This window comes from Leptidea sinapis, chromosome 23, assembly GCF_905404315.1.
Source record: "Leptidea sinapis chromosome 23, ilLepSina1.1, whole genome shotgun sequence".
NCBI classification, from domain to species: Eukaryota; Metazoa; Arthropoda; class Insecta; order Lepidoptera; family Pieridae; genus Leptidea; species Leptidea sinapis.
In genome coordinates this window covers 5,644,275-5,671,618 of record NC_066287.1, presented here as the reverse complement: position 1 = coordinate 5,671,618, position 27,344 = coordinate 5,644,275, and the positions used below count along the sequence as shown (strand labels likewise).

The following is a 27,344-nucleotide window of genomic DNA, read 5'->3' as shown; positions in this document are numbered from 1 at the left end:
ATGCTACCAACATGCAACCTGGAAACCTGCATTTTAAAACGGTCAGGTACTACATGCTACCAACATGCAACCTTGAACCCGCATTTTAAAACGGCTAGGTACTCCATGCTACCAACATGCAACCTTGAAACCTGCATTTTAAAACGGTTAGGTACTGCATCCTAACAACATGCATACTTGAAACCTGCATTTTAAAACGGTTAGGTACTCCACGCTACCAACATGCAACCTTGAAACCTGCATTTTAAAACGGTTAGGTACTCCACGCTACCAACATGCAACCTTGAAACCTGCATTTTAAAACGGTTAGGTACTCCATGCTACCAACACGCGTCCTTGAAACCTGTATTTTAAAACGGTTAGGTACTCCATGCTACCAACATGCAACCTTGAAACCTGCATGTTAACACGGTTAGGTACTCCATGCTACCAACATGCATTCTTGAAACCTGCATTTTAACACGGTCAGTTACTCCATGCTACCAACATGCAACCTTGAAACCTGCATTTTAACACGGTTAGGTACTCCATGCTACCAACATGCATCCTTGAAACCTGCATTTTAAAACGATTAGGTTCTCCATGCTACCAACATGCAACCTTGAAACCTGCATTTTAAAACGGTCAGGTACTACATGCTACCAACATGCAACCTTGAACCCGCATTTTAAAACGGCTAGGTACTCCATGCTACCAACATGCATCCTTGAAACCTGCATTTTAAAACGGTTAGGTACTGCATCCTAACAACATGCATACTTGAAACCTGCATTTTAAAACGGTTAGGTACCCCACGCTACCAACATGCAACCTTGAAACCTGCATTTTAAAACGGTTAGGTACTCCACGCTACCAACATGCAACCTTGAAATCTGCATTTTAAAACGGTTAGGTACTCCATGCTACCAACACGCATCCTTGAAACCTGTATTTTAAAACGGTTAGGTACTACATGCTAATATCATTGTTCTCATTGTCGTAATCACTTACGTTTTGATTGTGTATAGATATTATGTACATCTATATATATTTACATCTTTATAATAATACCTAATTTATACACTTATTAAAAAATGGAAGACATGAATATGACAATATTATTATGTTCTTAACAAATAAATGAGGGAAGCCTTGCTTTTACATCTAACATACAATAATATATCTAATGCTACATTCTTATCTAAGTATTATATTGCAAAGTAAATAAGTCTTGAGATGGTCTTACAGTTTTATATAATAAGATCAATTCCATTTCTGAAGTATTTGTTGTTTATTATTGTTCAGGTATCAGTCATATAAATGGTACTTTCCAATCATAACAGAATAGGGAATATGCATATATTTTATATTTTTATTCGATAATATACTAATAAAAAATATTATACGCCGAAAAAGTAACTCAATTCAAAAGAATTGATAACCGACGCAGGTACTTTAAACAACATCTGTCACTTTAACCCGCTTAGTGAGCGCGAACCATCGAACAATGACGTCTTAATCCATATAAAAACAAACAAGCGGCGAGGGTTGTACTCGTACGAAAATTAACATTATTTTGTCGCGATTCCTTTTTTTCAAATTCGCTCTGATCTAAAAGCGTCGCTTTTTAAATATTTCAGCTTCCCAAAATTTGATTTAACAAAATATTGACACTTATTTAAGTCATATTATGCATATACCCCATCACTACATTATATTACACTACTAGTTTTGAACATTATTAGCAATAATGAACGAAATATTTACGAAGATTTATTCAAACGCAAGGAGCAACTGAAGTTATAGCTAGTGGTTTGTAGTTAGTAACAGATATCTCATTCTATCCTCTTACTCACTCATTAAATGCATCGGATTTATCGGTCGTTATTGTTGTCAATCTCAGTTGCTTCATTTTTAAACATCTTGATCAGGGCTTCAGTCACTAAAAATAGGTACCACATCAGGTAAATATCACTGTAATAGGATCCTCGTTCTATTCGTGTCCTAAGAAGGAACGCCTACAGCTCCAATCAATCTATCAAGTAGGAAAGTGGGCAGAATTGTGTTATATTTTTAAAAGGTGTTAAGTTTGTTTCCACTAACGATTTTCTAAGATTGTCTTCAATCTAAATGTCCTGGTATTAAACATCTCGTTAATTATTGCTAATAATATAATCTTAAATATAAGCATTATGATAACTAAACTAATATATAATCCGTTGGGACTGAATGCGAGATTTTCGGACGAAGACAAGTGCCCGCCATAATGTTGGCAATGTAAGGTTATACTGCGGCTATCGCGACGTATTGTCAGTGTTATATTTAGTGTCTATGTAGGTATTCATATTTGTGCGTTTTATTTTATTGATGTAATTTCTTAGTTATTACAGAAAACTGGGATATTTTAAAATAATAATGAAGTACAAGTGATTTACCCGATAGCGTAACAAAAATGATTTTCACCAAATTGTTGTTGTTTGTTGTCTCCAAATACAAAACAAGAGCGCTTAGTACGTTTTACTTAAGAGTTTCCTGGACTTATTTGTACGTACAACTAACTACAAAATGTTACTTCAAAGTATATAGTATCTCTTAGTATATTTAATATCTTTATTATTATCAATGTAAAGCAAATTCAGACACTAAAGCAACTGAACCACTGACCTCTACTATATACCACTGGACTGACGGCTGTCAAAGTGCTTTTGTGCCTGTTTCGTATTCGCCATTTTGGCGCTGTTGGCTCGATAGACGGTGGGAAACTATTTACAAAAAAAATGTGCACTTTATTACGTTGATTCTTAAAGTATAAATAACACGGGAAAACGAACGAAATTAATTCAAATTGCAAAAATACTTCAGAGTATTGTACGTTCCTTCGAAGCCATTTGTATTATACGTCAAAATTATTTCTCTGGACGCTCGCGAGTGGCGCTTCAAATAGGCACAAAAATTAGCTGTCAAACATATGGAACAGCCTATCCAGTGGTATTTATACAGGTCAGTGAACTGAACACAGCTTTGAAAACTTAACGATAAAGGGAACTTTTTATTTAAGCCCCCTAGTACACCAGCTCTAAGCTACTTTAACAGCGTAAAGTATTAAATCCATTTATATCAATGAAACCTCTTTGGAATACGTCAATGTCAGAGTTTTGACGCATGCGTTCGGCCAGTAGCTTCTCTTGGGCGAGAGGATGCCACGCTCCTAGAGTGCAGCTCGGGTCACTTGCGGGGATGTAGTAGTGACAGCGACGAGTAACACGAACTGAGGGCACGTACTCGAACACGCGTACCTTGTTGCATCGTTGTAATGAAAACCATAGCCCTGAAAAAGATTGTGAACAATTTGATTCTACTTCTATATAAATTTATATTGATTGTAACGAGCTCTTATAACGATATCACTGCAAAAAATGATAATATAGATATTTTTCATATGGTTAATATCAATAAATTTAAAACCGACTGCATTAAAATATTAAGATCTTAGTTATGTAAATTAAATATAAGAAGTAAATTATTGTATTGTTGTATAGTTATAAATTTTATATATCTCTTTTTTTATAATAGAAATGTATTTATAATATTTTTTATCATCATTTTTGTTCAACTCTTCATTTCTTTAATTTTATTATGTTTAATTGTTCAACTTTGTTATTCTTATGTGTTGTTGGTGTAACTATCTAAATAAATAAATATATAAACGTATTTTACGACTAAAACGCGTTAAATTCATACGATTATAATTGAATACCGCTAGTAATTTGAAACTAATAGATGAATTATAAAAGTATTTCATCTTTTCAGAAGGAATAAGATAGTCTTAAGGGCATATATATCTCTTTCATCTCAATACAATCAATTACCCTTAATTACTATTGTTACTAACGTACGTAATAATACTAGCATATAATAACAGTTGTATTACTATTAAAGTTTTGTAATTATTATTATTAAGCCTAAATTGGCATATTTGTAAAGTTATTTGTAAGTCTATTGTAATGTTATATAAAACTGTTGGATTATAAGTAAATAAATAAATAAGAAAGATGCGGTAGAAATAGCATAAACGTGTGGTGCTACGAAATATGAAGATATTTATAGATCTAACTGACTTATCTGGAGTTATTAACGAATAGATTTTTGTAAGATAGTATATTAGTTTACAAACGACAGACTGATTCTCACCATTATACTGCCATATTACTTAGCAGCTGCCATCATAAATTCTGATTTAGATCACAAGAGTGCTAAAGTTATTAGAAATTTACCTAAAAATCCAGAGGAAGATGGATTTCTTCTTAATCTATAAGGAGACGAATCCTGTAAAACTGTCCAAAGTTCCCATAACACTTTAGGGTTTAACAAATGTACATCTGCTGTCGGTCGTTCTTTTAGTAGTCTGCAAAAATATTATTGGTATTTAATTTATTCAAACAAAACAAATCTTGTAACAAGTTAGGATATCATCCCCACCATCTGGATGTGTGGCGGTCCTCCACAGTGCGGTTTTCAAGGAGCTTTCTTCCACGTACTACAAAGCTGTGGAATGAGCATCCTTGTGCGGTGTTTCCGGGACGATACGACATGGGTACCTTCAAAAAACACCAGGTGACCCGTACGCTCGTTTGTTATGCTATTCCATAAAAAAAACTATATTTATAATACTATGACTACATAAAACTAAAACTATCATTACAGGAAAGCGTACCAAGAATTCTGGTAGCATTTCCGCGTTGGATAGCTAGACTGATCCGTAGACCAAAATAGCTGCCAGCGCTTGGGTTTCTAATTAAATTTCCAAATAAAATTGTTCAAGTACTTAATGATTTTTTTTTAAATATTTTATATAACATAATTTTTTGCTAAAAATATATTACTTGTAATATTTTATATCCGAAGGAGACAAAAGTACCTCTTCTAAAGTGATCAACACCACAACACAACAACATAACTGAATGTGTCGAAAAGATGATTCCACAGTTTGGTTGGAGACAGCAGAAAGTTAATTGAAAACGGTTGAAAATGGAAAAAATTAACAATATTCACTCTATGCAATCATTGTAGCCTTCACCAATACAAGTAGCACCACTGACGCCGGTGTGGAGAACCACTGGGGAGTGTCACGAACGAATATGTGAAACTAGTCGAGATTCAAATAGCTTGGTATTATATAAATTTTTTACCTCTTATAGACTGGAAATAGTTGAAAGTCTGGATTGTAATACCAGTCTTCAAGAGTGGACGAATGATTTGAAGGATCCCAAATTAAAATCGAAATGTTCTTGTATATTGGGTCGTCTAAAAATTTATATTCTCGCTTAGCGACGACCTGAGGATAAAAATAATAGTGTTACTAAGTTAAATATCTAAAGCTTACGTGAACGCTGCAAACAAAGTGTCAAATATTTTTTATGAATTTTATGAAGTTGTCCTTTTTATTACCAACAACTGTAGACTACGCGGTCACAGGATTGACCAGTCACTCCACGCAGCGCTTGTTAGTGAGCATGACGCATTGACCAGCCGTCGGTCTGCTCGTACATGTTTTTTTTTTATGAAAATAAGGGAAGAGACGAGCAGGACGTTCAGCTGATGGTAATTGATACGCCCTACCAATCGCAATGCAGTGCCGCTCAGGAATCTGACATTTTCACCATAAATTCTGAGCGGCACTACAATTGCGCTCGTCACCTTGAGACATAAGATGTTAAATCTCATTTGCCCAGTAATTTCACTAGCTACGGCGCCCTTCATACCGAAACATATTACTGCTTCACGGCAGAAATAGGCGCCGTTGTGGTACCTATAATCTAGCCGGTCTCTGTGCAAAGGAGCCTCCCACTGTTAATGAAAACTCCACATGTTGCGGAAGGTAACGACCCGCCCTGAATCTTTTCGATGTTAACGAATAAACTTTATAGACGGAGTGATCACCTGACAGCAAATATTATCTACGCTCGTCCGTTGACGACTTGCTTAAAATAATGTACACAGCAGTGGTTGAAAACAGTTAAATGTCACTGCTTGTGGCGGCGACGTGGGACAGGTCGTTCCCTTCCCTAAAATATGGTCGAGGGAGGCGATGGCTGGTGGTGGCAGGATGATTCTGTAACATACAGAAACACAGCTTAATGGTCTTAAAATTAAATGGTATATAATTTACTCATAAAAACTCTTGTTTTTACGTATTAATTTACATATATTTATGTTGTTAAATGTATGCAAAAATATTGTAAATTTCAATGTTTCCATATTTGTTTAAAGCGTAATGAAACACAATTGAGACTCAATTAATTCAATGTTGTACATTTTTTTTATATCTAGACTGTTCTAGCTGCTAAAAGCTGAAAAAAGGTTTTTTGCACCAAAGAAGATTTTTTAAACCTAATATTAGCCAGTACCCTAACGTTATGTAATGTTTACATATCAAGAACTGACACAGACTCTTATAGCGGACACAGCAGTTGAAGAGCGATTGTTCTTACGACTTATACTTCACAAAAGTCCATATTTAAGCCTAAAATATATCAACTATCCTTTTTATTAAAGAAGAGGAAGACTAACGAGCTTACAGTCACCTGATCTAAGGGATCACTGCTGCCCACATTCCCTTTACAATTTTAGATGTGAAATTTCTTTAGAATCGTTGTGATTTGAAACTTGATGAAACGAAAAAGCGAGACGATAGAGGCAACGTTGCCAGCTATTATTTATATAATTATTATTTTGGCCACCATGCGAAGTTATGATTTAAACAATCCCTGTATGGGATCATTTTTGAATTCCAAGATGGCCGCAGGGCAAAATTATGATTTGACCAATATGGATATAGTATCCGAGTTTGTCGAGGGTGCAGAGAACGAATTTGGGAGCATTTTGAAGTGAAACTTCTTTCGAATCATTGTGATTTGAAACACGATGAGACGATAGATGCGCCGATGCCAGCTATTATTTTATTATTTATATTATACAATAACACTTGTACAGTTGTTAAATCAAAGCAAAGTACTTGATTTAAATGATTTATTTTTGAGCCCTAATTAGCCAGTTATTGGCTGTCAGCTACATCAGTCTCATGTTATAGGAACAATAAACGGTGACGATTTCTGCAAACAATAGAATTACTGCTTGATTGGAGCCATTATCAGTGTTACACATATATTATCTTGATTTATGTCAGGTTAATCATGGCGAGATCCACGCGATCTATTTTTAAACAGATTCATCTATAGTCTATACATTTAATGGAATGGTAGCGTGAGCATTATCTTCACATTTAATATTTATTTATTGAAATTCAAAAGATGTCAATGTCATGATCAGATTTGATTGTTTTCAATTTCTTTAAAAATAATTTTCTAATCCGCTCAAACTCGGCGGTAATTTGTTGTGTTACGTTCATTCAAAGCGAGCCCAACGTGTAACCAGTTCAGTGTATTAAATTAATGAATTTTAGTAACTGTAATATCCTATCAGAATATTCCAAGAGAGTCAATCAAACCCAATGTTCTTCGCTCTCTTCGTCTCCGAACTCTCCTGCCACTCAATCATCTGGTTTGTCATTGGCTAATTAATTAATAACTATCCCTTTGTTTACTTAACTCAAGAAAACATTCATAGTAGAGAATTTTAACGTTTAATAAGAGGTAATTATACGATTATCTTGATAATTACGTGTGTATTGTTTACTTCCATTGTCCGGTTTTCTTGGTAATAGTAACTTAAATTTGCGTATCATCTACATACAAAAAACTACATTTGTTGTTTTCTAAATATAATATTAGGTAATATGATGTGAACGGCAAAAACTAGTACATTTTCTCTTACTCTTACTTAAGCTCTGTTCAAACTGAGGCGAAAAACGCGCGGGACGGAAGTCGCTCGCGCCGATTGTGTCAGCTAACTTGTATGGACGTGTTCAAATTGACGCGAGTAGTCGCTCAAGTTGAAGCGAAACAAGAGCGGAACGCCTGGCAGGATTGTTTGATCTCACAATTCATGATGTTTCTCCACTGTAGAACCAAAAATGATACACAGGAAGTCTTGTCAGTTTGAGAGGCAAAGCGAGCGAGCGAATTGCTCTAAAACGCGTCCCGCCTACCGCGCGTTTTTCGCCTCAGTTTGAATAGAGCTTTACTCGTGTAAAGCGTTGTGTATTTGACTTTTGCGTATTTTTGTTGCATCACTTTACATATTTCGTAAATGAAATTATTTGTAAAACAATAAAAATGTGAATCTTGATTTAAAAGAGTGGCGATGAGTATCTTGCTACCTCTTCTCATTAGCTCAACCCAATTCGAAATATCAGTAGATTGAATAAACTAAAAAAGTTTTTTGACATTCATAAGTGTAGTGACTTACATGAATAAAGTGATTTTGATTTGATTTGATTGATTTAATACCTGTGAATTAAGAACTCTTATTGTAGTTTTTGAACCAACATCTTCAGTATAGTTCTCAGTGGGAGCATTATTGAAGCGGAGAACCATTTCATGAGAATCTGAAACAAAATTATTTAACAATTTAACAAACTTGTAATGAACAATAGCTTGTCAGTTTAGATCTCCGACATTAATTAACTTATATTTTTTTGCTGGTAAACTTTCAGATTGGTGCCAATGTGAAAGATAATGCAGATCTGAGAAATAAGACAAATATGGTATACTAATATATAGCAAAGAAAGAGGAATTATATCTTTAGTTACATCAAAACATACGTGTTTAAGAGGCAAAAATAGTATTGTTTTTGAACAGCAATGATATTGATATTTTATGTTTTACTGAACATTGGCTAAAAGATTATGAGCAAATTAAATTTAGCAATCACATAGTTGGAAGCTCGTTTAGTAGAACCAACTTTATTCATGGTGGTTCTTTGATTACGGTCAACAAACAATTCCATTACAAAAATCGTAAAGACATCGAAGCATTATCTGTTGAGCGTGTAGTGGAAATATCTGCAATAGAGATAAAAATAATAATAATTGTATGTGTATATAGACTGCCGCTGTCAAATTTTGAAATATTTGAAAAAACTATGGAAGATGAGTTATCGAAACTATCTCAATCGAAAAAGAAATAAGTTGTATGTGGCGACATTAATATTATAAATAACTGCTACTTAGGTCTGCGATTGCAAAATCTGTTCAAATCATTTAATCTCCCTCATTTGTTTGTGGAGCCCTACTTACTAGAGCATCTGCGCCTAGCGACATGTGTATTGACAATATATTCACTGACGTTTTTCCAATAAGCAAATGTATTAGTAAATTAGACTCGGACCGTTTTGGTCAAGTAATAAAAATTAAAGACATCAAATCTATTCTGAAAATACAAGTTAAATGTACTCATGTGACAAATTATTGATTAAATCAATTGAAAGATTGTCTCAATTCCAATTCTCTATTCCTATTCCAAATAACTTGGATGCCAATACAACGTACAACATATTTTTTGAATAATTTACTAAACTGTTTAACTCTATTTTCATTTCAAAATCATTTATGCCAAAAGATACTTTATCTTTTAATGACTGGTCTTCCGTGAACTTCCGTGACAAGCGCAAAATTTAAATATTATGTAAGGTTATATTATTCTAAAGAATTCAAGAACGATTGTAAATTTGCTAAGTCTCACAACATAAGTTTAAAGATTAAAAATAGCAATGACAAAATAAAAACAACTTGGAAAATTATAAATGAGGAGATCGGTAAAACAAATAAGAGAAGTAATGAGTTCAAATTAAAGATTTATAACAGAAACATAAAAACAGATTCTGAAATCGCAAATGCATTTGAAAAGTTTTTTGCTGAAATACCGGTCTCTACTACAAAATATCTAAATTTCTCATCTATATCTGCAATTAAACTGCTAAAGAAAAACATATCTTTATGTAATACAAACTTTAAATTGAATCGTGTTGATCGCATAGAGATTATTAAAACGTTTAGACTATTTAGCGTTAAGAAAACTAAGGATCTCTGGGGAAACGTTAACGTAGTAAAATCTATAATAGAAATTGTAGCCACAGACTAAGATTTAATTTTCAATAATTGTGTAGATTGCGGTATATTTCCAAACCTAATGAAACAGAGGTAGATCTCCGAGAGATAATGCTGACCTCACCAATTTTAGACCTGGATATACTACGGTACTACCAACTTTTAGCAATATTTTCGAAAGAAATATGTTAATGCAAGTAATTAAGCATTTTTACAATAATAACCTTATGCATAATAAACAATATGGTTTTACTCAAGGTCTTTCAACTACAGATGCTAGTATCGAGTTAGTAAGAAATATTTTGGATGCTTGGGAGGATTCATGCGATGCGTTAGGAGTGTCCTATGATTTATACAAGGCATTCGACTACGTCCATTATGAAACTTTACTTTAAAAAAATTACCGCTATGGGGTTAGAGATGTTTCTCTAGATTTATTAAAATCGTATTTGTGTAGTAGTGCTCAATTTAATGTGAAGGAAGACGCAAATTCGCATCAAAGTACCTCAACGAGCTTGAAATCACGACGCTGAATTCACCTTTTATAAAATATGTTGACACGACGCTATAGCGCCCTGTCTTGAGTATTTTACGAGACTATTTTAAGAGTCAGTTATTTAATCTTGTAGTTGTCCTTCAATTAGCTTCAAACATGGCCATAAGTTTTAATAATTTAAAGGAAGTGTTCACGACTACCCTCACTCTGACAATAATACATCTGTACAAGCATCTGTTTATTACGGACACTTATTTTAGAATTGCCCTATTGTGTCGGACACATCTACAGAGTGGAGCAGTGAAGCCGACTGACTGATTATTTCAGTTTATATTAAGTGATCAGATTTAATTTAATTCAGTAATTTGCATTTAAAGTACTCCACCGCGATATACATCTGTAGACTCTCTCTGTAAATCTTTTTGTTTACCCAAATTTGGTAAAAATAAATTTGTGACTCACTTAAAGTCTTCAATTTTTGATTTAAATATTGACAAATCCTAATGAGGATAAACCCACTTATTTATTATAATTAAGGGTTTCAATGTTTTAAGCTTTCAAGGTTCATAGCGCTTGCAACAATTCCAAAATTTAAAGAGCCCTTCGATAGAGGTATTTGGGGTCTGAGGTATACTTTTACGAATGCGTGGTAGTTTTTGATAAAGAGGTAGTACACCGTCTTTATATCGAATTTCTTTGAGTCAAGAAGCTCAATAAAATTATTTATATAAAGCCTCTAACTTAGAAAAATAAGTTTCAACATGTTGAATATTGCCTGAATCGAAATTCTTTCAATTAAGACTGAAGTATATCGCGTGTTCGTTAAACGCAATGTCCATGAAACTTGTCCCGTATTGTTGACCCTTATGTGACTCATGATTAACAGACACACACTCATTGTCAGTTCCATTTCTATGTTATAATTTATTAGTTATCACAGCTTTCGAGAAAGGACAAAGAGTGACATGTGGTTAGTATGACTAATATTACAGACTACCTACGCCGAACTACACTTTTAGTGGCTATGCGTCATCATTATTAAAGCTTATTATTAAAGGTACCATCAATACTGTTTTATCAGTGGGAGGCTCCTTTGCACAAGATTCCGGCTAGATTATGGGTACCATAACGGCGCCTATTTCTGCCGTGAAGCAGTAATGTGTGAACATTACTGTGTTTCGGTCTGAAGGGTGCCGTAGCTAGTGAAATTACTGGGCAAATGAGACTTAACATCTTACGTCTCAAGGTGACGAGCGCAATTGTCGTGCCGTTCTGAATTTTTGGGTTTTTCAAGAATCCTTAGCGAAACTGCATTGTTATGCAGGGCGTATCTATTACCATCAGCTGCTCGTCTCGTCCATTATTACCATAAAAAATGTACCATCAAAACTGATTTCGATTATTGGTTTTTAAGTTATTCTGTTTCATTCCAGACTCGTTACTGACAACACTTATACCAACATTGTTCACACTCCAATGCTGGACAAAGACCTCACCCAAAGATTTCCACGACGATCGGTCTTGCGCTACCCTCATCCAACGTATTCCGGCGATCTTGACCATATCGTCGGTCCATTTTGTGGGAGGCCTACCAACACACTACGTCTACCGGTGCGTGGTCGCCATTTGAAGAGTTTACTGCCCCAACGGCCATCTGTCCGTTGAACTATGTGCCCTGCCCACTGCTACTTCAGTCTCGCAATCATTTGGGCTACGTTGGTGACTTTGGTTCTCATACGGATCTCCTTATTTCTGATTCGATCTCGCAGGTAAACTCCGAGCATAGTTCTCTCCATTGCCCTCTGAACAACCATGTGCTTTCTCATCAGGCCCATAGTTACCGGCCACGTCTGCGTACCGTAAGTCTAAAAAATTTTAGACTGATGGCAAAAATATCTGCCAGTGTAGTTGATAGTTATAATGTAAATTTAAAAGGTTTGGAATAAACAAAAGAAACTTGATGTACATGTCTATATACAGATATTGTAAGAAATAGAAAACAATGGACTTTATTATGACAATGAACTGGAGTCACAGATTTTTTAGGTATTCTATCTAAAAGAACTAACATTACGAAAGTATAAAAAGGTTCTAAGATCTCGAGACAGGTGGCTTGCGTACTCAAAGGATGCGATCTAACATTAGAATATGACGTACTGAACGAAAAATATAATATTTATTAATCTGACCATTCTGACCACACGGTCTGATCGTGGGTGTTGTTGGATATTACTTAGCATAGGGATACCATATTATAATAATTATCTGATTTGAAAGGTTTTTTTTATGGCAATAAGGGACGAGACGAAGAGGACGTTCAGCTGATAATAATTAATACTGATAAATTAATGAATACGCCCGCTCGTTTCCTTGAGACGAGACGTTAAGTCTCATTTGCCCAATAATTTCACTATCAACAGCGCCCTTCAGACAGAAACACAATAACGCTTAGACATTACTGCTTCACGGCAGAGGAAAGGCGCCGTTGTGGTACCCATAATCTGGCCTGTATCCTGTGCAAATGAGCCTCACACTGGTAAAGGTGAAGAAAACATCAAGATCATTTTTATAGTCGAGGAGCTAATGTGATTTGAATGTTTCTTAGATAGAAATCGTTTTCGAAATATTGCAAAAAAAAAACTACTATCAATCAGTCGTAAATCTAATCGTTTTAAAATCTTAACATAAAAAACTCGATCTGCTGCTCATTATAATGAATGATACCACAGATCGGGAATGGAGCGACTGCCCTTAGGCTATTAAATAATAAGGTTAATAATATTACTTTTACCATATCGTTATGAAATAAAAAAAGAATCCCGCTGAGTTTCTTGCGCCCGTTCTTCTCAGGTCTGAGGCATACTTTTTGGAACGGGTGGTAGTTTTTGACTTTCAATAAGTGATATAACATCCTGTTTTGAATAAAAATATTTTAATTAGATTATTAATATAATAATGTTGTAATGACCGGAAGTCACGCCCGCACCGGCCCGACTTAATATCTATCTATATATATACTAGCTGACCCAGCAAACGTTGTATTGCCGATATTAAAATCGCGTTACAAAAGTAACTGTTCACCGTAGATGGGTGAAAATTTGAAGTTGTATGTATTTTTTAATGCCACATTATAAAAAAATAAAAACAAAAAAATTCGTCCAAAAATTAAAAAAAAATTAAGGTTGAACAACCCTTATTACTTAGGGGTATGAAAAATAGATGTTGGCCGATTCTGAGACCTACTGAATATGCTCACAAAATTTCATGAGAATCAGTCGAGCCGTTTCGGAGGAGTACGGGAACGAACATTATGACACGAGAATTTTATATATAAGATAATGAAAATGGTCTTTGTTTGCGGCTCAATCACGCCTAAACCACTGATCGTATCAACATGAAACTACCACCATTCGATGCGAAATTTATCCTAGATAGTTTATGGCTCCTTATTCCGAATTCCAACGTTTCTTCTTTTTAAAATTCGCCCAGCGAAGCGGGCGGTAATGGCTAGTATATTATATGACGGACACATTACATCAATGAATGTCTCATCTTTAGATGGTGAAAGCGAATTCAGACCTTTCTTATAAGCACTATTGATAGTTTGGTTTAAGACGCAATTAACATAGGTTCGTTTGTTGTGTGCTTTATTTATTATTTTAATACTGACGAACGAGGCGCCAACTATTGGCGCCGTATTCCCAACTCGTAAGATGGCTACGACCATAATTGACATATCGCTAATCAAATGAGACATTTTCCATCTTCGTTTACGTTGAACATGAATTAATTAATCTAATAATGCGCTCACGGATCACGGAATGTGCGTAACATAATGTACACTAGATATTCACACCAATATTAAGTTATACAAGTCACTTACAGTAACTAACTTTGTATTTGTAAAAAAAAAACTCGAAAATTTAAGGATAGGATCTTAACTTGGTTTTTTGATCAGATAGTATAATACACTATTATTGTTATTTTTTTTTATGAAATAAAGGACGAGACGAGCAGGACGTTCAGCTGATGGTAATTGATACGCCCTGCCCATTACAATGCAGTGCCGCCCAGGATTCTTGAAAAACCCCAAAAATTCTAAACGGCACTATAACTGCGCTCTTCACCGTGAGACATAAGATGTTAAGTCTCATTTGCCCAGTAATTTCACTAACTACGGCGCCTTTCAGACCGAAAAATAGTAGTGCTTACACATTACTGCTTCACGGCAGAAACAGACGCCGTTGTAACCATAATCTAGGTGGCATCCTATGCAAAGGAGCCTGACCACTGGTAAAAATATTTAGTATTATTTTTAATTACTGAAAAAGAACGAGTTTTGTTGAATAAATTTCGAAAATCCTACGTAATAGGATATGGGGAGTAGCAGTTTAAAAAAATGTTTTCAATTCACACGTGGTAGAAGTGAAACCTTCAAAAATTTTTGGCTTCAGGATAATGAGATAAATGTGAAATTTCGGGAAGAGGATATTTGTAGGTTTTAGTAATGGTCATAGTGATACAACATTAGATATATATTTTATTTTTTATATCGTATATATTACATAGATTTATTCAGACTCAGAGCTTACATTTTCGATAAATAATACAAGAGGCTTATGGTAACTAAAGTATGAAATAAATGCTTTACTCTTAATATGGTCCATATTATATCTTTTGAATACCGCGTGAAGTACTGTTTCTGATCTTGTTGCTGATACAGTACGCACATTTTCAACATAAATTTGGCGTCTAAAAACTAAATCAACGGAATCACTGTATCCGCAGCAAAATTATTTAAAGCTAAATTAGATTAAACCTCTAAACTGCATATAAGGTCATGTTCCTCTGAAAACCCGACAGTGGGGTTCGCACCGCGGCACCTTTGAGCGCGGCAACGACCCCGTCTAAGCTGTAAGCGCCTATATTCGGTGGTTTGTACCCACCCTAAGGGATTCCATGACCACTATGATATGTAGTGCGAAATGGATAATACAAAAGGGTTCCCCGGTACCTACATAAGTACCGACTTTACCAGTTCTCATGAAATTCTTTTCAAAGATAAAAAAGAAGTTCAGTTCTAATTAAATTTCACCAGTGGGAGGCTCCCTTGCACAGGATGTCGGCTAGATTATGGGTAGCACAATTAGGTAGCTGTGAAATTAGCGGGCAAATGAGGCTTAACACCTCGTCACCTTGAGACATAAGATTCTTATGTCTCAAGGTGACGATCGCAATTGTAGTGCCGCTCAGAATTTTTGGGGTTATTCAAGTATCCTGAGCGGCACTGCATTGTAATGGGCAGGGCGTAACAATTACCATCAGCTGAACGTCCTGCTCGTCTCGTCGCTTATTTTCATAAAAAAAAAATGACATATTAAGAACTGGCGGTGAGTAACGACAACAAGGATAGATTAGACCTTCGCCGTCAGAACTGTATTCATATCTATGTGTTATTTTATAAACCCGATGAATAATTGATTTTTGACTTTGAATATTCCTTCGAGCATCGCGCAAGTCAACCAATAATTGGCAATCTATCATCGCAATTTGATAAACGCTATGGCGGTGCATTATATTATACCAGCAAACAAACTTTAAAGTGAAAGTCAAATAAACTTAATTCAATTAAGCTTAAATTAAGCGCTTTTGAATTGTCACTATAAACATTCCTTTTAAATTATTGAATCTACCATAATATGTTCGCAAGAAGTTGAGCTCGTGAGAAGAACATACAAGAAACTCGACGACCACTTTTTTAAATTAGATCTCTTTTTTCAAAAAAAAAATTGTATTTTACAATGGCTGTTATATACGAAACAATTGTGTTTGTAAGGTGCATCCAATATATGAATCGTATTTAAATAATATAATTTACTTCATAAAAAGTAATTAAGAATAAACTGCATAAATATAAATTATCGTATATTGGATGCATCAACCTTTAGAGCTTGAATTCATTGATTTTGTAAGGATGCTTCATGAACATGATGGTCGTGATTACTGTCATTATTAGTGATTGCATCAGCATATACAATATATACTTTTATATTCACGACACAATATTTTATCAGTCACAAATTCGCAGTAAACTTTTGAATAGTTGCAAAAGTTTAAGTTTAACCTTCAACAAAACATAATAGTTAAATATTACATTATTACAATTAAAACGTTGCTTGTTGTTCCACGAGATGAATCTGTGTAATAATTCGAGTAGAGAACCCTGTGCTTCCCCGGGGCATAAAAATAATAAGGAAGTCTCAGGCCCAAGGGTGTAAGAGGCGACCAAGGGCATATTTTATCAGTGAGAGGCTTCTTTGCACAGGATGCCGGCTAGATTATAGGTAACACAACGCCGTTTCTGCCGTAACGTGTAAGCATTATTGTGGTTCGGTCATAAGGGCGCCGTAGCTAATGAGATTACTGGGCAGTGCCGCTCAGATTAATGATTCTATCAGCATTTCGTTCGTTTCGAATCGTTAAGTCTGAAAAATGCCGTACCTATTGAAAGTATCAAGCGTACAAAATTGGAAACATTAGATTGTAAATTACTTTCCGCCATAACTATTGGGTTGGAGACATATAAAAACAGGTAGGTCAATACTAGTACTAAGACCTCATCTGCAATTAATGAATAAGCGATACATCAAAATAAAAATTTTGATTACGAACGAACAAACACATAGTGTGTGCGAAATATTGGTTTTAAATTTCCTTGACCATTTTTTTTAGATAACATCCACTCTCGATATATTTAGGTAATGTTACGTAAAAAATATAGATACAGTACCGACTTGTTATATAAAGAGAGTAACGTTCTCAGCGTACGTCAACTGTTCATTCTGAGAGCAAGTACCTATTACAACTCACAGCAGAGTTTTAGATTCTCTTAGATTCTCCGCAATACAATGATCTAATCAAAGAAAGAGTCTTTAAAATCCCTAACCCCCAGGTTAATAGCACCTTTATCAAAAGACTACCGTATTTTCTTCTGCCACATATATACAATAAACTTTGCCGTATTTTAAACCTGAAAAAACTTACTATCCGCGATTCAAAACGAAAAATTGAATTATACTTAACGAGTCTAGATTATCAAGAAACTGAAAAGTCATGTAGACAATTTTATAGAAAGGATTGAAACTCTCACACACAATCACTGACACACACACACACACACACACACACACACACACACACACACACACACACATTATTTTTCTACCATCTCCATGCTATGTTCCGCGAGTCAAATAGAAGTAACTTTCTTTAGTAACTGTGTTTCCCGGCTTCTGTGTCACAAGCACCTTTACTTAGTGCAGAGCCAACACTCAGTACAGATAACGTACAAGGTACTCAAATATTCACAATTATGTTAAAGTGTATTGTGTTAACTTTAATTTCTTTGCATGTATCTTAATTCTGGTAATAAATTTATTATTATATTATAATTATATATATTATTTATTAGCATATTAAAGCTGCTATTAAAAATATAAAATATAATACAAAAAATAAATAACGCCTAATATTATTTTAATGCTTAAGTTGTACAGTATAAAGAGAGTCACAAAATTAATAATAATATGATGACTATTTTAGCTCCTGTAAATTAAAGGCACCTACCCTCTACAGTATTTATCACGGGGAGTGTTCCGAAGAGCTGTTTCACCTGATTCCTGCCGCCGAATTCCACCTTCGCACGACTCGCCACAAGTTAGTATATCATTCCCACCATTTGGATGTGTGGCGGTCCTCCACAATGCGGTTTTCAAGGAGCTTTCTTCCATGTACTACAAAGCTATGGAATGAGCTTCCTTGTGTAGTGTTTCCGGGACGATACGACATAGTAACCTTCAAAAAAACGTACACCTCTCTTAATGGCTGGCAACTCTCTTGTGATTCCTCTGGCAAGCTTGCAAGAGAATGTGTGCGGCGGTGTTCACTTCACACCAGATGACCCGTACGCTCGTGTGTCCTCCTTTTCCCTAAAAAAAGACTATATTAATTCACAGCCTGAATAAGATTGTTGGAAATAATTTAAATAAAGAATTCTTATGGTCAATCAAAATATTTTAGAATACCCTACAAACCATAAATGATTTTAAACATAAAGATGTAAAAAATTAATGAATCTTACACATTTGTTTTTATCTATTGTAAAAAAAAATCATTAAAACTCTTTCTTCTGTAAATTCAAGTCATTTAATTTAATAATGCAAAGGTCAAATATGCTTGGTAACTTCCTTAATATGAAAACTATTAATTATTAGTTAATTGATAGTAAATTAAACATAAGCTGTGTTATTAGAAAGAAAGTTAAACATATACTTATTCATAATATTCTGCTAACTTAAAGCATTGCTAATTCTCACTCTGTCTTCTTCTATTGACCTAACTCAGAATGAGAAAAAACACTCCTAAGCGGCTGTTTAAAGTTAGCAACACTTGTTTTACAAAAGTTCTATTCCAAATCTCTGTCTTTCTGTTGTTTAGCGTTCAACATTCTTCAGACATTCCAATTAATGTCTATTTAAACACGAGTCAAAGCTTGTTTAAGGTGTGTCTAACGGAAAGATTATGTTGTGCTAAGCGACGTTTTAGTTAAACACAAGCTAAACAACTCCTTTCCGACGTCGCTATTGTTGCGTCACTGACGTTGTTATAGTTAGGTCACTGTCTAACACAACACGTGTCTAAGCCATGTTTAATAGTATATTACGCACCTAGGGGGAAAAGTAGGTCAATCTCATCTGCGGAATATTGCAATACAATCGCGGGTGGCAATGTCCTACTTATCTCACGTGGCGCGTATACGATTTTTGTTCCCTCCTGGATGAAAAGCTTGCTTTTAGTTCCTGGTACGAGGGACAAAAGTCGTCTTGTTGGGAGAGAATCGGCCACTTTTGTCCCTCGTACCAGGGACTAAAAGACAGCTTTTAATCGAGTTGGGAAAAAATAGTAGATTTTACAACGAGTGCACAAAACGAACCATTTTTAACCGAGTCTTTTAGCAGCCGAGCCGAAGGCGAGGGCTGAGAGTAATGTCGAGGATAAAATGGTTTTGTGAACGAGTTATAAACTCTGCTTTTCATTTCGATTGCGAGGAAATAAAACAGTAGAATATATAACATGGACATTTTTAACAATTTTAGCAAAGTTGAAGAAACAAGCCTTGTTTCCCGCCGTTGGCTGTATGGCTCATTTTCTTTGCTTTAATATAGATACATTTATAACTTATACGTTAGTGAACTTGTGCACAAAAATCGATTTTGTGCAGCCTATATCGTGCACAAATAAGCAATTTCAGGGCATTAGAAGTGAATAATATTTGTTTGTATTAACACCCTTCATATTTATAACGCCTGACATTGCTTACTGTTAATGATGTGCAACATAAACTAACAGGTATTTTTTGTAAAGCGAATGTCTGCTACACTCAGTTTTATAATCAAAACTTTCATTGTATGCCTAGTAATAGTGCGTAAAGAATGCGTGAGGGTCTACTGTGGTGTATTTTATATCAAGATTATCTATAGAAGATCTAATCGTGTATCGCTTTTAGTAATATCTCTTAAATAAGTAAAAAACCAATCGTAAAAAAACAGGCAAATATGCGACTACAAAATGAGGACTAAACAAAATATAAAATACTTGTTTTAAAGTAGGTCCAGACTCTATAATCCAATCTCTATAATTGGTCACTATTAGCGGATAAGGTTTGCTACATGCCGTTAAGGCGACACTAAATGCCAGCGACCTTGAGCGATATGAGTTCACGGCTGCCGGCCCGCCATCGATGTAACAAAGCCAATATTTTCAAAATTGTTGTGTGGAAAACAGTTTATATGCTTACAATCCTCGTTATTTACAAAAAAGTACAAGCTATAAGAATAACTTTCCTGAGAGAAGTGCCAAAAAAATGCGTCACGACATGCCAAAAAACTTGTTTAACTTCAAAGAAAAGTGGTAGTTCAAAAAGACTCGGCAGTGTTAACTATAACCAACAGGAATCATTAGCAACCTACAAATAAGACTTAAGGATATCGCACTATTCCTGGAAAAAGGAAGTAAGTGATTTTCACCAACTTTTCAGGAGCTTAAAAAAACTGTCCTATATTTTTATTATGAGTTCTAGAAATAAGTTTCAAAGAGAAAATTGTAGATCACAGTTGCTTTAAACTGCACATGTTATTTAATTTAGGAACATCTTGATGTACTTCGAGATAATCTAAAAAAACACACACGGTTACTTCTGTATTCCACGAAACACAAAGAATATTCGCAGGGGTAACTACAATTATTGCTTTTTTGTTATGTATTATGAAATATATGAACTAATTTAACTCTACTTACGGCTTTATACTTCATTATATTTCATTATAATCTAGAGTTGTAAGTATAATCACGTTGTTATTTAACGGAAAATCCTTTTTTGTACATAGAGTTACGTATTTCTAGGGAGTTATTTATTTTAGTTTAGTTAGTGTATTTATAAAAATAGCTTTTATAATATTATATATTATATATTTCATTTGTATCATGTAATAGCTACTTCTTACAGTAAATAGTCTATGATGTGCATGTGCGTGTATGTAAGTCAAACTATAAATATAGGGACAAATTAATTTAGAGAAAATGAAAACAAACAGGGTTATTATTTTTTTTTTTTAAATGTTTATCGCATCCATAATCAGCTAATGTTCAAAATAGTGATATTTTCACTATTTTTATTAACCTTCATTATCCTCAACTTCGAATCGGACTCGGTGGCAGTAGATTGAGTACTTAAGCTCTTATAAAACGTCTGAGAGTGTGGTGGTATGTGATTATCTTTACTCATCAGGTCTTTGTATCATTTTTCAGATATCGGTAACGGCGCATCGTATAATTGCAGTAATGCCTGATGTGTGTTCACTGTCTGCAGCTCTTTTTTTTCACATAACTCTTCCGCTTCCATTTGTGTCTACAATTTTTGGTGTCTTGTCATCGAATTCATATTTTATTTGCAATTTACCCGGACATTGAGGATCTGCCGAAATCTCCTTAACTTTACTCCAACTCACTTTCTTTCCGAAGTCATCTGTTTCCCAGTTCTTATTGTTGGCAACAAGCTTTTTAAAATCGAAAAAAATGTCTTGAGTCATTTCTTTGACGTTGTATTGTTCACCTTGTACTTTTGCATTTCGAATGATTGCATATATTTCTTCTGGAATATAGAGTACGTGAAAACTCCAACTTCTGATTGCGGTAAGTTTAATACTTTTTCCAAATCAAAACAAGCCACAGCGTTTTCTTTAGGATCAAATTCTTCTTTTTCTTGGTTTTTAATTTTTCTTATAAGCTCCTTGTTTTTAACGTGCTTTTCATATTATTTTTCCACTACTCTTTTTTTTAGAATCAGCCTGCAAGTTTCGCACAAATCTTTTTTTGGCTATAAGAAGCCAATATTAAATTGTGTAGTAAATATATTATAGTACCATCTCTCGGATGCTGGAGTAACATTTTCATAATCTGGGTTATTTTTAATCCACATTAAGTATAAACGATGCATTTTGGAGCAATTAAGCTTTTCACCTAGAAATTCTCTTTGTGTTTGTTTGTGGGGTAAAGCGATTCTTTACGTGGAAACATATTAATATGATCAATGACACTTTTGGTTGTACGCGGGTAACACTGAAAATGTATAGAACTGGCCAGTTAGAAACATTGGTAATGAAATCTTTTTTTGGATTACAATTTTAGATCTCTTTGGTAACCTAATGTAGTATATTGCATTCATTTTTCATGTGTTTTTGTGAATTAGCGCCAAATCTAAAACTCTTGTTACACGTGAAAATGAATCTAACGCGAGAAAATGTTCGGTCAATCATTTATTATGACTTTCGTTGTGGGCTTACTCAACCAAAAAACTATGATAGGCTGCGATTGGCAGTTTTAATAAAGCCCCATCTCGTGCCAATATTTACAATTGGTTTAACGAGTTTAAGCGTGGACGTAGCAATCTCAATGATGATCTGCGTGAGGGACGTCCTTTAACAGCGACTATTGAAGATAACATCAGTCTGCGCGATGAGGAAGATAAGAGAGTGACCTATCAGCAGATAAGGGCAAGCCTTGGTACTAGTCAAGTTCAAAAAATATTACACGAACATTTAGGCGTCAGGAAGCTTTGTACCAGATGGATACCCCATACTTTAACCGACGACCAGAAACACCTTCGTATGGACTGGTGTCGCCAAATGTTAGATAAGTTCAACGGCGGTGACTCAAATGCTGTATTTGACATCGTCAAAGGTGATAAAAGCTGGATATATTGCTACGAATCCGAAACCAAAAGACAATCAGCTCAGTGGATGTTTCCATTCGAGGATCGGCCTACGAAGGTAAAGAAAGGAAGAAGTCAAGGAAAAAAGATGATTGCCTCATTCTTTGGTCGGAAAGGTCTAAAGATAAAATTCGAGGTATTCGCTTTACGAGCCCGGAAGATGCGGTGAAAGCGTACGAAAATGCCCTGAGGAAGAACGGGCCCCACTGCTTTCCTCAGTGGTTCCATAGAATGCGACGATGTGTAGAGAGGAACGGAGATTACTTCGAAAAACAATTAAAGTATTGGGAACTTTCTTCATTAGGCCGTTTTACATTTTCTAAACATTTTCAGTGTTACCTAGGTACTTTCACTTCGCAGATCGACAATCTTCTGGATTTCTTGCTTATCAGGAACTGTGTATACAGTATTATCACCGATATTTAGTGTTTGTATAAACATCTATTTGTAAACAGTAGTTGTATCACGTCCATTACTTTTTGGCAACGCATAGACCACTGTCTGCGATCGAGGTCTCTTCGAGCCTACTAGTGCACGTGTTGGTTTCCCTTTAACGTATTTTAAAATATAATCCCACATTCATTGTCTTCAAAAAAAGTATTTTCATTATTAAGATACACCGTGAACTGTGATGCGATGAAGTTAATCTGTGTGGGTTGTGCTGAAGTCTCATTGGAATTCGATGACGAAGGTATTGGAAGATTTTGATTCAAAGGTTCTTCTATGTTTTCGCAGTAAAGAGTACTCATAATTTCAGTGACACCAAACAGACTATTATAGTTTTCAACATGATCAACATTAATGTCGCAACTATTGTAAACTATAGAAGTTGACGCTACAAAATAAAATTTCTCATAATATGTGGTGTCTTTTTCCGGAGGTAATTTCTATTTCGCTTCGAGGTCATACAAATAATCTGTTTTTCTCTTGATTCAGAGTCGCCGTCGTACTTTGTTTGTAGGATTATCTTCCTCCATCATGTATCATCCTTCCAAAAGCATGTATTCAAAATAATTACCCCACATCAGGTATGAAATGCTTCGTGTAATAAAGGAGTAACTGCAACTACACTTTACGGATTATGAAGTTTTGCTGGGTGGAAAGTATGTAACAATAATCACACATAAACTTTCAGCAAAAAGTTTCGTAGAAGAAATAAGTAATTAGAATTACACAATAGTCCTAGGTTGTAAAATACAGGAACAAGTATTTAAGTATATTTGCGTTATACATTTTCTTGTAAATCTTCTTTTAAAATTTACGTAAACATAATTATGACTTTATTAGAGGGATAATTGTAAGGCGAATAAATGTAAATATGCATACCTCTATTTTATGCTGGAATTTTCTGTTTTCTAAAGTCGCAAAATTTTAGTATTTTTGCATTAATTCCTTCATTTTTGTCGATAGCTTCACGATATTTTGACAGAAGGTGTAAACCATGATGCTCGCTTTATTTACTAATAAAACATTTTTGACGCAAGTGTAGTTACGTCTTTTTTACAGGGGTAGTGCGATATGTGTAACAGGATTAAGTAGTGTTCATAGCTCGAAATGCTATACTTTCACCACAAAACTTGTCTAAAAACACCATGTTTACGTGTTTTCTGCTTACTCTTCACATTAAGCGCACTGCTTTAAGTAAAGCCAGGTATATCTTTTATATATTCAGTAATAGCTGACAAAATTAACTCGAGTTTTTATTTTTCTCGAAAAACTTTTGCCTCACCTTTGCGATGAACATTGCGGAGTGTTCATTTTCCGACTGCAGTATTCCCGATACGTCTTAGACACCTTAAATCTTTGGCTGAGATCTATAGGCCGTACTTATAGTTTGCTCAGACTTTACTTACGTAATACTTCTTTAGGCGCGTTATGAAATAATTATGAGAGTGAAATTTTGTAATACAAAAGTAACATCATGAAGTTGGTTCCTAAAATTTTCTGACGTTTGCGACATACGTAATTTATTTTGGTTTCTTCGTCCATTAATAGGACATTCCACCTTCCACCAAGTTAGGATATCATCCCCACCATCAGGATGTGTGGTGGTCCTCCACAGTGCGGTTTTCAAGGAGCTTTCTTCCTCGTACTACAAAGCTATGAGCTTCCTTGTGCGGTGTTTCCGGGACGATACAACATGGGTACCTTCAAAAAAAGCGCGTACTCCTTAAAGGCTGGCAACGCTCTTGTAATTCCTCTGGTGTTGCAAGAGAATGTGGGCGGCGGTGATCACTTAACACTAGGTGACCCGTTCGCTCGTTTGTCCTCCTATTCCATAAAAAAGTCAAAGGGTTAAAGCCCATGCAGCCGTATTCGTTATTTAATAATTAATTGTCAAAGCCATCGTTGCAAGATTTTTACAGTATTGTTCTATCTACAAACGTAGAATAGCACGAGGAATAAATAATTTTAATGATTTTTGCTTTGTTACGCTACAGAAGTATAACTTCTTGCGTACATACATACGTACACACACTTTTAATTGAGTACTGAACTACATTTTAGAGTGGCAGTTCTTTGTCTCATAATCTTACCTATAAAATTACCAAATCGTGATCCCAATAACGCTCCAGCACTTGTGACGACAGCACACGTATCAAACACACGCTCTCCTAACAACGGCTCCTTCGGGATCCGATATCCTAAGCTGAGAAAGGGTTCATCGTTAGCAGTCACAGTTCTAAATGCCACACTTTTCAACGCACACATTATTTCTTCAATATTTTGCATGGACTTCCTTTCGTATTTAACATCGTAAGGATTCTGTGAATCGAGTCCCGAAACAAACACTTTGGCATCGCTCATCAGCATTCGATGAAACTCTTTTATCATTAACTCTTTGAATTCTTTCGTTTGTATCTGACATTCTGTTGTTAATATATCTTGACATTCATACTTTTCACTGTCGAATTCTAATATCGGCTTGTGTAAGTTAGGGAATCTCGGGCTTCCGCGACTTTTTATAATCTTGTTGGTCGGCGGGTCAGATCTGTTTGATTTATTGAATATCTGAAACATGTTTGTTTTAAGAGCCACCACCGATCTTCGGTGTTTTTGAACAGAATACGTCGTATTCAGTAATTGATCGTCATGTTTGTCAGTATACTTCTCTTGGTAGTTAAAAGCGCTGCTTCTCCTGTGCGATTTGTCTTGTGATTCCGTAAACAGTCGCTGTCTCTCTATGCTCATCCAGTATTGTGACCAGATCAAATATAGATAACCACACATTCCAAAACAAAGTAAATTTATGAAAATCCACACCGTCATTGCAGCTGCCTTCATGACTGCACTATTAAAAAAAAACCTTTCACATAACTACTAGATTTCGTCGTGTTGTGTCGTAACACAATCTATACGTGACGCGGCACGGCTTTATACAAAGCTTATTTTATCACCAGGGTGGAGTGCGGCGTTCAATCAGCTGTTTACAGCGCATGCGTATCGCGGTTCTCAAGTAAGTCAACCTTAGATTAGGAGGAACCTTAAGAGGACCACAGATCTGAAGACATTTTTTCTACGTGTTGATTGAACGCTATCACTGCCTCTTCGGAATTGGTAAAAGTGAAACCTCTCATCAAATGTTTGATTTTGGGGAAAATACAGAAATCACAGGTCGGGGCTATGTGCAGGATGGGTAGCGAGTTGTACTTTTTCGGAAGCTAAAAATGACTTAGTTTTGTTGACCGTGTGTTTTTGACACCCTGGGTAAACAAATGGTAGAATACCACTCGGCATTAACACTCTTTAAATTTTCAAGTAGAATTGTGCAGGTGGGACCCGTAGGTGAGAAAAAAAATGCGATCACTTTTTTACCAACGTTTCTCGCCTGGCTTACTTTTGTTGGCCTGTTTTCATTTTGTTCTGTTTTTTTTTCGGGTTCAAAACAATAAAACCACGTTTCGTCTCCTGTGACAATGTTATAAACAGCATAGGAATCACGGAACAGAAAAAACAGTTTTCTCTGTTCTGTGATTAGAATGTCCGTGGTCGTACTTCATTAGCATCTGCGAGCACCATTCCACGCGAGCCCGCTTCTGCTCCGCTGTCAGTTCACGAGGGATCCAACGACAGCAAAGTTTCCGAACTTTCAATTCTTCGTGTTAAATTTTCTGAATTGGCTCATACCAATCCCCAATAGTCCTCGAATTGTATCATAGGTAATCCGCGGGTTTTCATCAATTAGCCGCTTAACCGTAGACACATTATTTTCGTTCACGGCAGTTGAAGGCCGCCCTTCCTCTCTCAATTTCAGCAAACCATCGCCTCGCGGTGCTCAAACAAGGTGCTTCTCTCCCAAAAGCACTTTTAGTGTGCCCCATGTATTCAAGAAGACTGTCGCTAATTGAGCACACGGTAAACACGTAAGTTGAAAATTATTGATGTCATTAATTAATCTTCCTTGATGTATTTTGGTTTGAGGAAAATAATAATAACAAATTGATACACGAAAGTTTAATCAAGATTGAAAATAACACAAAACTAGAGGAATAAAAATGGAACCTGTAACCACGGACGAGTAAAAAAAGAAGGA

The 27,344-nt window shown here is 35.3% G+C and overlaps 1 protein-coding gene across 1 annotated transcript; it reads right to left on the bottom strand.

Moving 5' to 3' along the window:
* Window positions 1-97: 97 nt before the first annotated feature.
* Window positions 98-26,110, bottom strand: LOC126971399 (beta-galactoside alpha-2,6-sialyltransferase 2). Its single transcript, XM_050817711.1, has 5 exons — window positions 25,348-26,110; window positions 8,388-8,485; window positions 5,169-5,314; window positions 4,254-4,384; window positions 98-3,307 (listed from the first exon to the last, which is right to left on the bottom strand). The coding sequence occupies exons 1-5, from the start codon at window positions 26,093-26,095 to the stop codon at window positions 3,066-3,068; spliced, it is 1,365 nt and encodes a 454-aa protein (XP_050673668.1). The 5' UTR covers window positions 26,096-26,110; the 3' UTR covers window positions 98-3,065.
* Between the last annotated feature and the right edge of the window lie 1,234 nt (window positions 26,111-27,344).

Bases quoted from the DNA above. Each gene is read 5' to 3' on its own strand.
- LOC126971399 (XM_050817711.1), bottom strand. From the start codon at position 26,095: ATGAAGGCAGCTGCAATGACGGTGTGGATTTTCATAAATTTACTTTGT. The intron at 8,486-25,347 runs GTAAGATTATGA...ATTTTGTTTCAG, and splicing joins ACGATTTGGTAATTTTATAG to ATTCTCATGAAATGGTTCTC. The intron at 5,315-8,387 runs GTATTAAATCAA...TTTTATCCTCAG, and splicing joins TAAGAGTTCTTAATTCACAG to GTCGTCGCTAAGCGAGAATA.